The 12,218-nt window shown below is 41.8% G+C and overlaps 1 protein-coding gene across 2 annotated transcripts in view; it reads right to left on the reverse strand.

The window, feature by feature from the left end:
• Positions 1–1,504: 1,504 nt before the first annotated feature.
• PTPN14 (protein tyrosine phosphatase non-receptor type 14) overlaps positions 1,505–12,218 on the reverse strand; it is a 115,729-nt gene continuing 105,015 nt past the window's right edge. For both annotated transcript variants that reach the window (XM_079968490.1, XM_079968489.1), the window contains exons 18-19: positions 10,354–10,517; positions 1,505–8,395 (exon numbers count right to left, since the gene is read on the reverse strand). In XM_079968490.1, the coding sequence (XP_079824616.1) occupies positions 8,267–8,395; positions 10,354–10,517 (293 nt within the window). In that variant the 3' untranslated portion in view covers positions 1,505–8,266. The remainder of the gene's footprint in view (positions 8,396–10,353; positions 10,518–12,218) is intronic.

Below are 12,218 nucleotides of genomic sequence, written 5' to 3' on the forward strand. Positions count from 1 at the left end.
GGTTGCCAGTGCCAGTGGGTCCATGTGGAAGTTAAATGGTCAGATCTGCCCTATTTGTGCTCATGAGTAGCAGCATTTAGTTCACAGAGGCAGTACAGACCAATTGCATGCCGTGGACAGAAGTACTGCCCAGGCTTTTCCTCCCCTCTGAAGGTACTGCCATAAACTCTCACACTTCAAAATATAAGGACGAACAGTTGGAAGCTAACACTTAACAAGTCCATAGAAGGCCCTGAAGCACATGTTTTACAGGAAATGAAATTAGTCAATGAAACATAATTTCCAAGCAGATGGGCCATGTCTTGATACTTTCAGATAGCAGAGTTTTAATCAAATGCTTGCTATGGCTGGGATGCAACAGTTGATGAAAATCTTTCTGTGAATTGCATTGCTGCTAGCGGATGTGTTACCAAACTCCAAACAAAGGGTGCTAACAGTGCAATTCTAAAATGGAAGGCAATTGGAACTAACTCGAGTAGTGGCTGTACCTTAGGCACACATGCAAAGGAAAAGCAATAGGATCATCTATTTACTTGCTACCCTTTGCTATTTCATCACGTCAAGATGTCTGCTGGATAAAAGAGTGTAGAATTGCTATCAGGGATCAATATGCACACTGCTGGATGGCACAGTTAGAGGAGGGTGTCTTTTTATTTTGGACTCTGTTTGCAGCCTTGCGATGCTCCTAGGATGCTTTGAGACTAGTCACTACTACTATTGTGTGTGAACTGGGAAATAGCATGTGAGCTAAGGACTTTGTGTGCAGGTCACACAAAATGAATTTGCAAAGGCACTTTACATTTTTTAATATTCTAGTAGATCAGCTTAGCAGCCATGGTCTCTTCCCCCACACATCCTCTGAACATACATCCTACAAACATACAAGCATCACTTACCTCCCAGCGTGCAAATTTATTGTGCAAAATTCACTGCACTCATTTGTCATCCTGCAAGCAGTGTGGCATTGTGGAGTAACCTGGGTAATATTGCCCTAATCCAGGGGTCAGCAAACGTTTTCAGCAGGGGGCCAGTCCACTGTCCCTCAGACCTTGTGGGAGCCGGACTATATTTTGAAAAAACAAATAATGAATGAATTCCTATGCCCCACAAATAACCCAGAGATGTATTTTAAATAAAAGGACACATTCTACTCATGTGAAAACATGCTGATTCCCGGACTGTCCGCAGGCTGGATTGAGAAGGTGATTGGGCTGGATCTGGACACCAGGCCTTAGTTTGCCTACCCATGGCCTATTCCGTCAAGAATGTTGGGAGATACATGGTCTTGCTTTGCACCAAAGTATCAGACCAGGCATTTAAATTGACATCATTCCCGTCACTGAGAAAATGCTGTAACACATTCCTTCTTTCACAGGTGCATGGCAACCCTCCCATTTTTGCAGTCAATGAGGCTATATTATGCTGGCTGCTACTCTATAATGAGGGAAGTTACAATGTTCAATAAATATATCCCATCCGTTGTCTTCAAAGATGACCACTAGAATTTTGAGGGCAGAAAGTTTTATTGCATAATATGAAGGCTAAGCATAGTCTCTTACAAAACAAAAGCTTGAGGCAAAACTTTCTTTCACTGCAAAAGGCAGGTATTTACACAAAGGTAGTGTAAGGAGTAAAAAAAATATTGCAATTATTAATGCTGAAGAAAACTTTATAAAACAGGAAGGAAAAGGGAAAAAAGTGCAAAAATACTGTCAAAAGTCAATCGGTTCTATACAAAACAAAACCGACAAGCATAAGCTTATGTTCTGATATGAATATACATTAGGGTACAAAATAGCATGCATGCATAGTTTTATTTTATTTAAAAACAGACTTTCAATAGTACAAAAAGGTGTCTGGCAGTCATACCGGATTAATGGAGATAAAAATAGTTGAACTCAATTGTTTACAAAATTTATACATACAGAAGAACGTAAGTCTTTCTCATAATGGCTCTGGACTCAACAAAGAAAATCCCTGGTGATACACAAAAATACTGCAGTAAAACCAGACTAACAACAATCCAGTGATGTAAAATTGATTTAGTGTGTTAGTCTGTATAACACAAGTCAGATATGATTATACAGGTGCAATATGGAAATAATGCACATGCAACCGTTCTGTAAAACAGATACTCCTGTTTACACAAAGAGAGAGAACGTTCCCATCAGAGGTGATCCCAACAAGCTAATTTTAGTTCCTTGCAGCTTCTTTTTTTTTTTTAATTAATGCCTTTAAAGGCAGCAGCAGATAGCAGCAGAAAAACAAGTGTTTTAGAAGAACAGGGGCTGCAATGAATTAATTTTCAGACCTTATGTTTTGGGGGAAGGGGGGAATTTAGATTCTGAACCTGTTAATGGAACCAGGGTTCATAAAAAGTGTTTCTTTTTTTTCTTTTGTGTGTGCCCAACCATGGCATTCAAGCCACTTTGCAAAAATCTGCAACATACAACTATAAAAACATCTGTAAGGCAGGCGACAAAAGCAGTTAAATACAGATAGGTAAGCCATAACCAGTCTAAAAAATTCAACCAACTGACATTAGTCCTCTTCAGGTGTTATTGCCCTCAGATGCAACACAGGTAGAGAGGAGCTGCAGAGACATGGCCTAAGCCAGGGGTCAGCAAACTTTTTCAGCAGGGGGCCGGTCCACTGTCCCTCAGACCTTGTGGGGGGCCAGACTTGGGGGGGGCGATATGAATTCCTATGCCCCACAAATAATCCAGAGATGCATTTTAAATAAAAGGACCCATTCTACTCATGTAAAAATATGCTGATTCCTGGACCATCTGCGGGCCAGACTGAAAAGGCGATTGGGCCGGATCTGGCCCCTAGGCCTTAGTTTGCCTACCCATGGCCTTCTCCTGGGGCTGTGAAACACCTCCCAGACCTTGTGTGATCTTCCAGAGCTCTCAATTGCTCTGGGAGCCTCTGCTGATACACAAGGCTCCACAATGCAGAAGTTCATATAAAGCTAGGATGTACAAGGAAGATTTCACCTGGTACCGGAAGATAGCCATGATGATTCCTGGAATATGTCCCTGAGCAGTGCTTCCATAATCTGGGGACAACCAGATAAAAAGGCCCCTATCTACAATAGCTACACCATCCAACATTAGAAAGCAGGAATGTTCATAAAATAGGAACCAAATATCTGTTTCTGAGAAGGTTCATATGGGAAAAGAATGTCCTTACAGTACGCCTAGTGGAGGAAGCCAGAGGAGGCCTTTTCAGGAAGATTTTTAACTGTGAGGAGATCCATATAAGAGAAAGCTATCCTTCAATAATTTAGGACTTAAAAGGCCATCGCCAGCACTTTGCTTTGGGCCAGGAAAACAACATAGGTGTTTCAGCATCAGCATCATAAGCTCACTGGTTTTGCTTGACATCTGGACTAGCTGTAATCCCAATAATAATATGACAGGTGTGACAGTCGTGACCTAGATATCACTAAAGCAAGAATCATCATGGCCAGTTTGGATTTGCCCAGGGAAGGGCATAAAACTACTGCTGCCATCTTAGACACGCTTAAACTGTCAACAAGATTCTCCTAAAGCTTTCATAAAAATACATTAAAAAAACAAGACTCTCCTAAAAGTTAACGAAGTACTGGTCATCCAACAAAGTCAGAAAGAAAGGTCATGGAGTTTGGGTGTACAGGTCAACTGTCAGACAGGGTGATTTAGTAAAGCATTAATTTTCTGCAGAAAGAAATGGGGTTCATATAAACATCACTCTTCTTTGTATGCAGATACCCGGTTAATAACAGTTTATATTAAACTCCCAAGATAGATGAACCATTGGGACACAACCCAGCTTTCTCAACAAATCTTGCTTCTTTCAGCCCTCACAGGACCCATTCTTGAATAGGCATGTGGTTTTTCAACTAACTTTATCTGGATTATGGACTACTGAGCAGAGACTTGTGTTAATAATAAAAGAAAAAAAGCCAAAGGGCTGCATAATAAAACTATGGCAAAGTAATGGAAAGCAGCTCTCTTAAAAGTCCTGATCTCATTTATTCTGGGGAAAATTCATTCCCAAACTTTGATGCGATCCGAGAAGGATCTTGGGTTTTGAGAAAGCACTTCATTGAAATCACAACCTTAAGTTTTACTTTTGCCAAGTGACCCTACTAAAACCGGGGGGGGGGGGGGGGACACCAGTACTGGTGAGTGTTATAATTAAGGGTAGAGAGGAATAACTGAAGATATGCAAGGATCTCTCGTTTTGAGTAAGATGTTAAGAAAGTTGCCAAGGTCAAATCTAATGTGAAAAATCACACTAAATTTCACAGGCGTTTTAATTAAAAAAGAAGGAAAGTCACTTTGAACACCCATCAGCCATTTTAGGAATAGCATGAAAATTGTTGCTTATTATGTTAGCAACTATTTGGCTCGCTGGTGAGCATTGTTCGCTCATTGCAGGAAGCTTTCCCTTGTAATTTTGTGTGCAAGATGTGTGCACTGTGACAAAAAGCCTTGGCGGCTTTGCATTGACTTTTCCCTTTTAGCATCCATTATGCCTGCTTATTAAATATGGCTCTTTTTTTGTTTGCGCACTTCCAGAAAAGCCAAGAATATACCCATTCCAACCCAGATCTCGTCGTAATCAGACCTCAGAGTGGTTGATTTCCCCCATCTTACTCCCTACCTGTCAGGCCAAATGGAGCAATGGGACTTGACAGCTCTGGGTTCAAACTTAATTCATCATTAGGAAATTATTCAAAAAGCTATAATGAGATAACTAATTTAATACACTTTGCTTCAAGGTTTATTCCTTGGCCGGCTTCCCAGATACAAAGCGTCTCTGTGCAATTATCATGCAGATGCCACTAAAAGACTTTAAATGGTTGCAGCTAATTTAACAAGAGATATGTTGGCATCGGCAAGGAGATGCTGGACTGAAAATTGGAGTTAACTAAGGAAGCAGCAGAATTTCTAAAGGTGCATCAGCGAGAGGCTTTCCCTGTGCTTTCTTCACTTCATCATTTTGGGGGCAACTTGAAGTATCTCAATGTGGTCTACCATTTCATTAGGAGGCATAAAGTCTGATTGATTTGTCAATTAAAAACAACACTTTCAGGGAGAAATCCTAAGCTCCCAAGAAGGGCAGTTGGGAGTCCCACTGGAAACTGTGCCTCTCTGCAATCTGAAATGGAAGTCTGTGGCTACAGGCCTCCGGGCACTGAATGAATGTCATTGGTGGCACTGAAATGTCATTGGTGTCCCAAGGGCGAAAGGGTTAAAAAGAAGGTCACATCAGTGGCAGATCCGGATCTAGTAGATTCAAAGCCCCATCATTGCCGAAATTTGCCCCCAGAATTGGAGCATGGGGGAAGGGAGAGAGACTACACGAATGGAGTTATTTTCCCTCCCACTGGATTTCCATGGGATTAAAAAAACAAAAACCTTTCATTTCTTCCAATGGAAGAGGAAAAGCCTAACAAATAAAAAGTGGGTGGGGGAGAACAATGGAACTCCCTCCATAATGTATTCCTCCACCTCCCTCCATACATTTGCTCTAAAGGTCAAAGTGTGCACCAGTACTTATAAAAGGGTACAGATAAGAAGCCAGCACCATCTTAAAATACACATTTCTCCTATTCTCTTACACAGAAGAGAATGCCTGTTCTAAGATGAGCTCTGCTATGACGTTTGTGTGCATTACCTAAACATAAAGGGAATTCATTTCTAATGCTCTTTGCTTCAGAAATTGAGGACTGGGTTCAGTTCTCAACCTGTGGGTCCCCAGATGTTGTTGGACTACAACTCCCATCTTCCCTGACCACTGGTCATGCTGGCTAGGAATGATGGGAGTTGTAGTCCAACAACATCTGGGGACCCACAGGTTGAGAAACATTGAGCTAAGTAGAACCCAGCACAATGAGTCCTGCTAGTGCAATTGGACTCCCCACCCCCACATTCTTTGTCCTCCCCACACAACACCCCTCATGCCTTCCCACATCTGCTTGGGAAGACTGGGAGAACCCCCAGTGCTGGCGGTGGAGAAGGGAGATTTAATACAGTAATGTCTGAACTGACGGAACTATCACCTTAGCGCAACATCAAGTTCCACCCACTTTTTTTTAATTCACACTCAACAAATCCATACGATTGATTAAATGAATAAAAATTGGGATTTGTCCCTGCTTTCTTTTGTTACATCCAGTGTTGCTCTTGGGGAAGAAGGGTACCAGCTGCCTGCCAACCTCAGCAATAGCTGCTTAAGCACTGTTGCCTGAAATTGACAGCATGCAAACAAACAAACAAACAAACAAACAGAAGGTCAAAGAACCACTGACAGAACATCATAGATGCATCGTTGAAGGAGGGGCCATGCACAGCTTAGAAGTGGAAGGCACCCTCTTCCTGCAAACAATTCCATGGCCAATCATCAGGTTTCCCAGATGAATGGCCATTGGACAGCCACTGCCAGTCTAGACTAGGAGGGCACAGGTCTGACTCACAATACAAGGCAGCTCCTGATGTTCAAAAGTACTTCTTTACCATAAAAATGTACTCTAGGAATCAGAGTGTGGATATTTATGGTACCCACAAGGTCTGTTGAAATGAGTGGGAGCTGTGAAATCTCATGGGCCTGCACAGAAGAACCTCTCAGTGGCTGGTTCCCTGAACAAGGCCTGAGCCGGCTTCCAACTTTCTTTTGTACTGGAACTCTGAAGTCCACCACGGGGCAGGCAAAGACTAAGAATTAAAGATAAGGGAGCCTCTGAGCATGTGCTCAGCCAAGGAATTTATTATCATTACCAGAATTAAATCCACATACTGTTTTCACACAAAATCAGTTCTGGTTTCCCTCCCAAATGTTCCATAAACTCACTGATAGGGCTGGATGGCTGGGTGGGTGGGATTTTGCCCTGTCTGCATTTTTTTAATCAAACAAACCCCGTTCTCATTTCCTGGGGACAAAGGCATGGAATGGAAAATCATCACTCTTCAGGTTTTGCACTTTCTCAAATTTTGCTACACGCTAAAGTACCAAAAATTTGTCTGTTTAAAAAAAATCTGCATTTTACAGTTAAATACCTTTTGAAACCCGTACATTTCTTCTGCGATAAGATATGCAGTTAAATACACATTTAGAATACGTATTTAGATTTGTATTTAAATACGAGTTTTCGTACAGAGTTTTACTTTCCTTAAAAAAAATCAGATCTAATGTGAAAAGAAGGCGGAATGTGACTGATAGCCAAAACATGTGACAAACTGACACACAACCAGAAACAGGACCGGGTGATCCATTTCTACTCACAAGATCCTTTGCTTAGTCAAGTGAAATCTTTTCCTGAGCCAGGATTCAATACCATTTATGGGAGAAAAAGGAAGTGAAGTGGGTCTGGGGTGTTAGAGGATAATGTCAATGACAGATTCTATTTAAACCATTTGAGCTTTTTTGTGGCTACACATACAAAAGTATTGCTTTCAACCATCACCAAGACAATATGAGCATTCCTGCCCAACGCTGCTCACCTGGATGTTAAGAGTCGACTGGAAAACCAGGCTGCTTTTCTGTAAAAAGCTGCATGCATCACACAGAGCAACGTAATATTACAGGCAGCAACTGTTTTAGGCGCATCTGAAATGTGTGCGACTGCACACACACGCATCACACCGAACGTAGAAGATACCCGAAAACATCACAAAAATGTCACAAAAGGGGGCTGAATGGGGTGTTTGCAGCCTTTTCAATAGTGTTTCAAAAGACATGATTTCACTTATATGTGTGGTGCGTTGGAACGTAACCCCTGCGTAAATTGGGAGTTGCCTGTATAGAAAAAGATATTTGCTTTTAGATTCGGACAAAATCCATTATTTTTTAATATGAGTCACCTCTTCTATGCCCTGAAAATAGGTTGCATCCCTCCAAATTGAAGAATAAAAACAGCCTAACAGGTCGTACAGAAATGCAAAAGTCGAGAGAACGCTGTCAGATAGGAACTGTCAGGTTGTAAAAAGAAGGTCAGCCATATGAAATGTGTTTCCATAATTCCAAAGTCATAACGTGTTTCACAAATTAAGAACATTCACACATCATTGCGAGGAAAAATAATAATAATAAATTATCTCGTATAAAATAATTTGTAGGAAGAACAAGGTCTCCCTACTGTCAATTTTGCGTATTCGTCACAAAATACTGCCAAAAGAACACGCCCCGCCCCCCACAACAACATGGAGGGAGGGATTCTCAGCCAGATCCAGAAGGCTGCATGTATGGGAAAACAGCTGGGTCTCTTCTGAGGCTGTTAAATGAGTCTAGAGTTTTGAAGGAAGAGGATGAGGACTTGATAGACAAATTTATACTGAGCGATGGTTTGGATCATGAACATCCTTTGCTCCCTCAGGTGTTGCAGCATCACTGGAACATCCACTCTCTGCAAAATCGAAGGAATATAAATATGTAAAAATATGTACATATAAGTGTACAAATATAAATATGTAAAAAAAATTGTTACGTGGGAGAAACCATGAAGCTGGCTATCGCTTCCCTCATGATTCCTGCCGCCCCTGTTGCTCTGTACATTAAAATAACAAATGTTAATAACATGTTAAAGGTAAGTAAAAGATGTATCCATTTTAGAACCCTAAAGTAGTAGAGGTTGCCAGGACATCACCCCGTTTGCCTCCACATAGTTCCACAAGTTTGCAATCTGCTCATATATCGTTCATGAGCTATATATTTACAATAAAGCAAAAGCATTGTACGGTTGCATATTGTTCTGGTATTTATCATTCCAAGGCACTGCAAACAAGAGACCCTCTTTCTATAAACTTACTTGGTTCTTCTGTAACATGTTTGGTCATTATTACGATGGTTTGTATTTTAATCAAGCTAATCTGCCAATCCTAGGGTGCCATTCTATTTCCAGTTCTTTGCAATACATATTTTTGCAGCTGTCAATAACTGAAAGCCTTTTTATTCTAGCAAGCTTTTATTTTATGAGGCAGACAATGTTCAATCAATCAATCAATCAATGTTTATTATGGCGAACGGTCAGCAATAGAGGCAGACAATGTTCTTAGGGTGTTTTGTTTAAACCACCACCTGGTCTCTCGGTCTCTCTGGAATTGTTTTGTATTGTTTTCAGGAGCGGCAATTTTTCATGTAGTTAGCTGCCCTGAGCAGTGTCTTTTAGGCTAGGACGCTGGGATATAAAAAATTAAATAAAGGAAAATTTAAAGAAAGCAGCTCTTGTTTCATGCAAAGCACTGACTAATGTACTTATGAGGGCAAATATTATTATTATTTTAAAAAATAGTACAGTCCCGTTCATGTATTACTTTCTCCCTGAAAAGAATGAGAGTGGGGTACACATACCCAAGTCTAGAACCAGGTAGACAGCACCAACCAGAATGCAAAGCCCAAATAGGACCACATTGACCAGGTTTCCTGACGGAGCAATCCATTTGAGGCACCTCATTCACGCAGATGCAGGTTAAGAATGCCAGCTCTCTATTCTGAAATTTGCTATACTTGCACACTCTTACTAAAGAATGCTGCTCTGTGGAATCTGATAAACAGCTCATGATCTGATTGCTTTGCTAAGCCAGTTAGAACTTAGCCTTACCTAGGCATGGGGGCAGGGAATGCAGACCAGTTGGGACTCGCACAGCCCAGCCCAATAACTGAACATCTGCCATATTTCTCTTTTCCCCCCGTACCTGATGAAAAAACAAATCAGTTGCTACATCCTTGTTTTCCAAGTCAAGCTTCCTTAATGTTTAGCGATCTGGGAGAAATACTTTATACGTCATGGCATACTTATTGCAACTCTCTAAATGAAAACATTTTCTTTTTCTTTTTTGCACTCAGTATTGCAAAAATGTGTTTTTCATTTTGCCAGCCCATATCTGATTAACTTGGTTGGCCATTTTGTTCCTGAAAAAAGTACCTTAAAGGGGTGGGTGTGGGTGTGTAGAGGAAGCAACACTAAGAGCGCAGTTCTTACTTGAAAGAAAGTAATGAACCTTGCTTACCAGCCTTGGGGTCAGGTTATAAAACCTATCTAAAGGGAATCACATAATAGTTTGGAAAGGTGTTGTGAACAGAGGTTTTGCTTACCTTAAGCTTTGCAAAGAACTGTCAACAAACTACTTCTTGCACCGCTCCATTTTTTCACAACACCTGACAACCACTTTGGGCATCTGCTGAAGCAATTTGCAAAAGCTTCCGCCGGGCTTTTGGATGTTTGTTGAGACAACCCTCTGGTTAACCCTCTGGAATTTGTGGAACTTCTCCCCACATACTTTCACGCTTTGCAGCAGGGCTTGCAGGAACACACCTGTATTTAAGCAAGAAGAGGCCCGCCTTCTGAAAGACCCATTTGCTCACCTCGTTGTGCTCCAAGCAGCCAATCATGAGCTCCGTCAAAATGACGACCCCCGTCCTCCCCACGCCGGCGCTGCAGTGAACGACAATTGGGGGGTTGCAGTTGTTGCTGCTGTCCAGGACACTGTTGGTGTGGCGTCGCACCGATTGGATCTCTTCCAAATAGGCTGCGTGGCGGGAATAAAACGGAAATCACATTCCTGAAATGCTACCCAGCTTCACATAAAAAGAGGACGAATGCATGGAGGAGCAAGCTTCCTTTTAAATTATGATAATTTACCATTCTTAGAAGACCTCTAACAGCCTTAGAAGGCCTCTGGACAGCAAACAGCACTGAGTTAAGCAAGAAGCAGCAGGGTGTCAATTACTACTTGGGACTTCGGTCCTTTAAATTAAACAGCTCTTTTTTAAAAAAAGAAAAAATAACACACACTCTCTCTTTCCCCCTCTGCAAATCCCCAAGTCCCTTAAGCAGATGACTGTAGACATTACTTACAGCAATTCCTGCTATTAACAGGCTGGGATCAGAACAGCAGCAAGGTCCCCTTGAAACAAATGCCTGTCAGAGCCAGTATCTAATGGGCAGGGAGCATCCATCTGGCCCTCTCCTTACAGTGCAGAATGTCTCTGAATTTCAAACATGCCTGCTGACTCTCTCTCTCTCTCAAGCAGGCCTGTTTCATGCACAAATTTTCCTTCACAGAGAAAGCCCCATGTAGGGTAACAAAGAAGGAAAGAAAACAGTTGCCTTGCATGGTAACAGACAGTCCTCTTAACGTGGGTTACATGTCACTGAAAGTCACCCAAAAAACCTCCATGGTTAAGTAGACATAGGAAGGGTGTGTGGTGAGCATACCAGCTTCATTGCTAATACTATCACCCTCCACAAGTGGCAGCCTGGAGATGGAATCTGCATTACAAGAGGCTCCCTGCTGCAGAGAGTCATCCTTCAATTTGTGGAGGACAACCAGGGTGTGTGTGTGTGTGTGTGAGAGAGAGAGAGTGACAGAGCTAGCATGCTCAGCCCCATTAATCCCACCACTAACTCACATGCTTACTAAACACAGACGTATTTAGGAGTGAAGAGGGCTACTGCCTTTAACAAAACCTAAAGGCTCTGTGGTCTACATGAACCCAACCTTTAATGAAGAGACATGTTGCGTTGTGCCATATGCTTCCAAGGATCATCAGCTAAGAGCAGGGCCTTTAGCATGGTGGCACCTACCCCTTGGAATGCACTCCCAACGAACATCAGGCGGGTACCTACAGTATTAGCATTCAGAGGCCTGCTCATTTATCTTTCACCCATGTTTTCCCTAATGGGAGCTCTGCCTATGTTTATGTATTAACATGATCTACTCATTTGTGATGCATTGTGTGCTTGTTTCACAAACGTAATTTTGCTGCCGTTTTCATGCTGTTCATCGTCACTATAATTTTTTCGAAATTCTGATGATTTTCAAAGTTTGCAAATAAATGCAGGGGTGCCACTAGAGTCTTTGTTGTAATGACATAAGAAAAAGACGTCTGTGCAACTATCACACATTTTTAATTTTATTTTATGGATTGAGTGCTGGCATAATCTAGCTTCTTTTCTTCTTAAAATGGGCAACAGCTCTTGGGCATGATGATTCCCATCTATGTTAGCTGGTAATCCTGGAGATGCCAGGGAATCAATCTGGGATCTTCTGCATGCAAAGCACATCCTCTTCAACAGAGCAATGGCCTCCTCCTCTGCTCAATAAACACTTTATTCACAAGGCCACCTTAAGCATGGGGCAATGGGCCATCATCTCAATCCCCATTCCATGGAGTGATCTGCAAGCAGCTTCTGCTGCCATAAACTCCAGGAATTTCACACAGCCTCT

The sequence above is a fragment of the Podarcis cretensis genome, assembly GCF_951804945.1.
Source record: "Podarcis cretensis genome assembly, chromosome: 3".
NCBI lineage: Eukaryota > Metazoa > Chordata > Lepidosauria > Squamata > Lacertidae > Podarcis > Podarcis cretensis.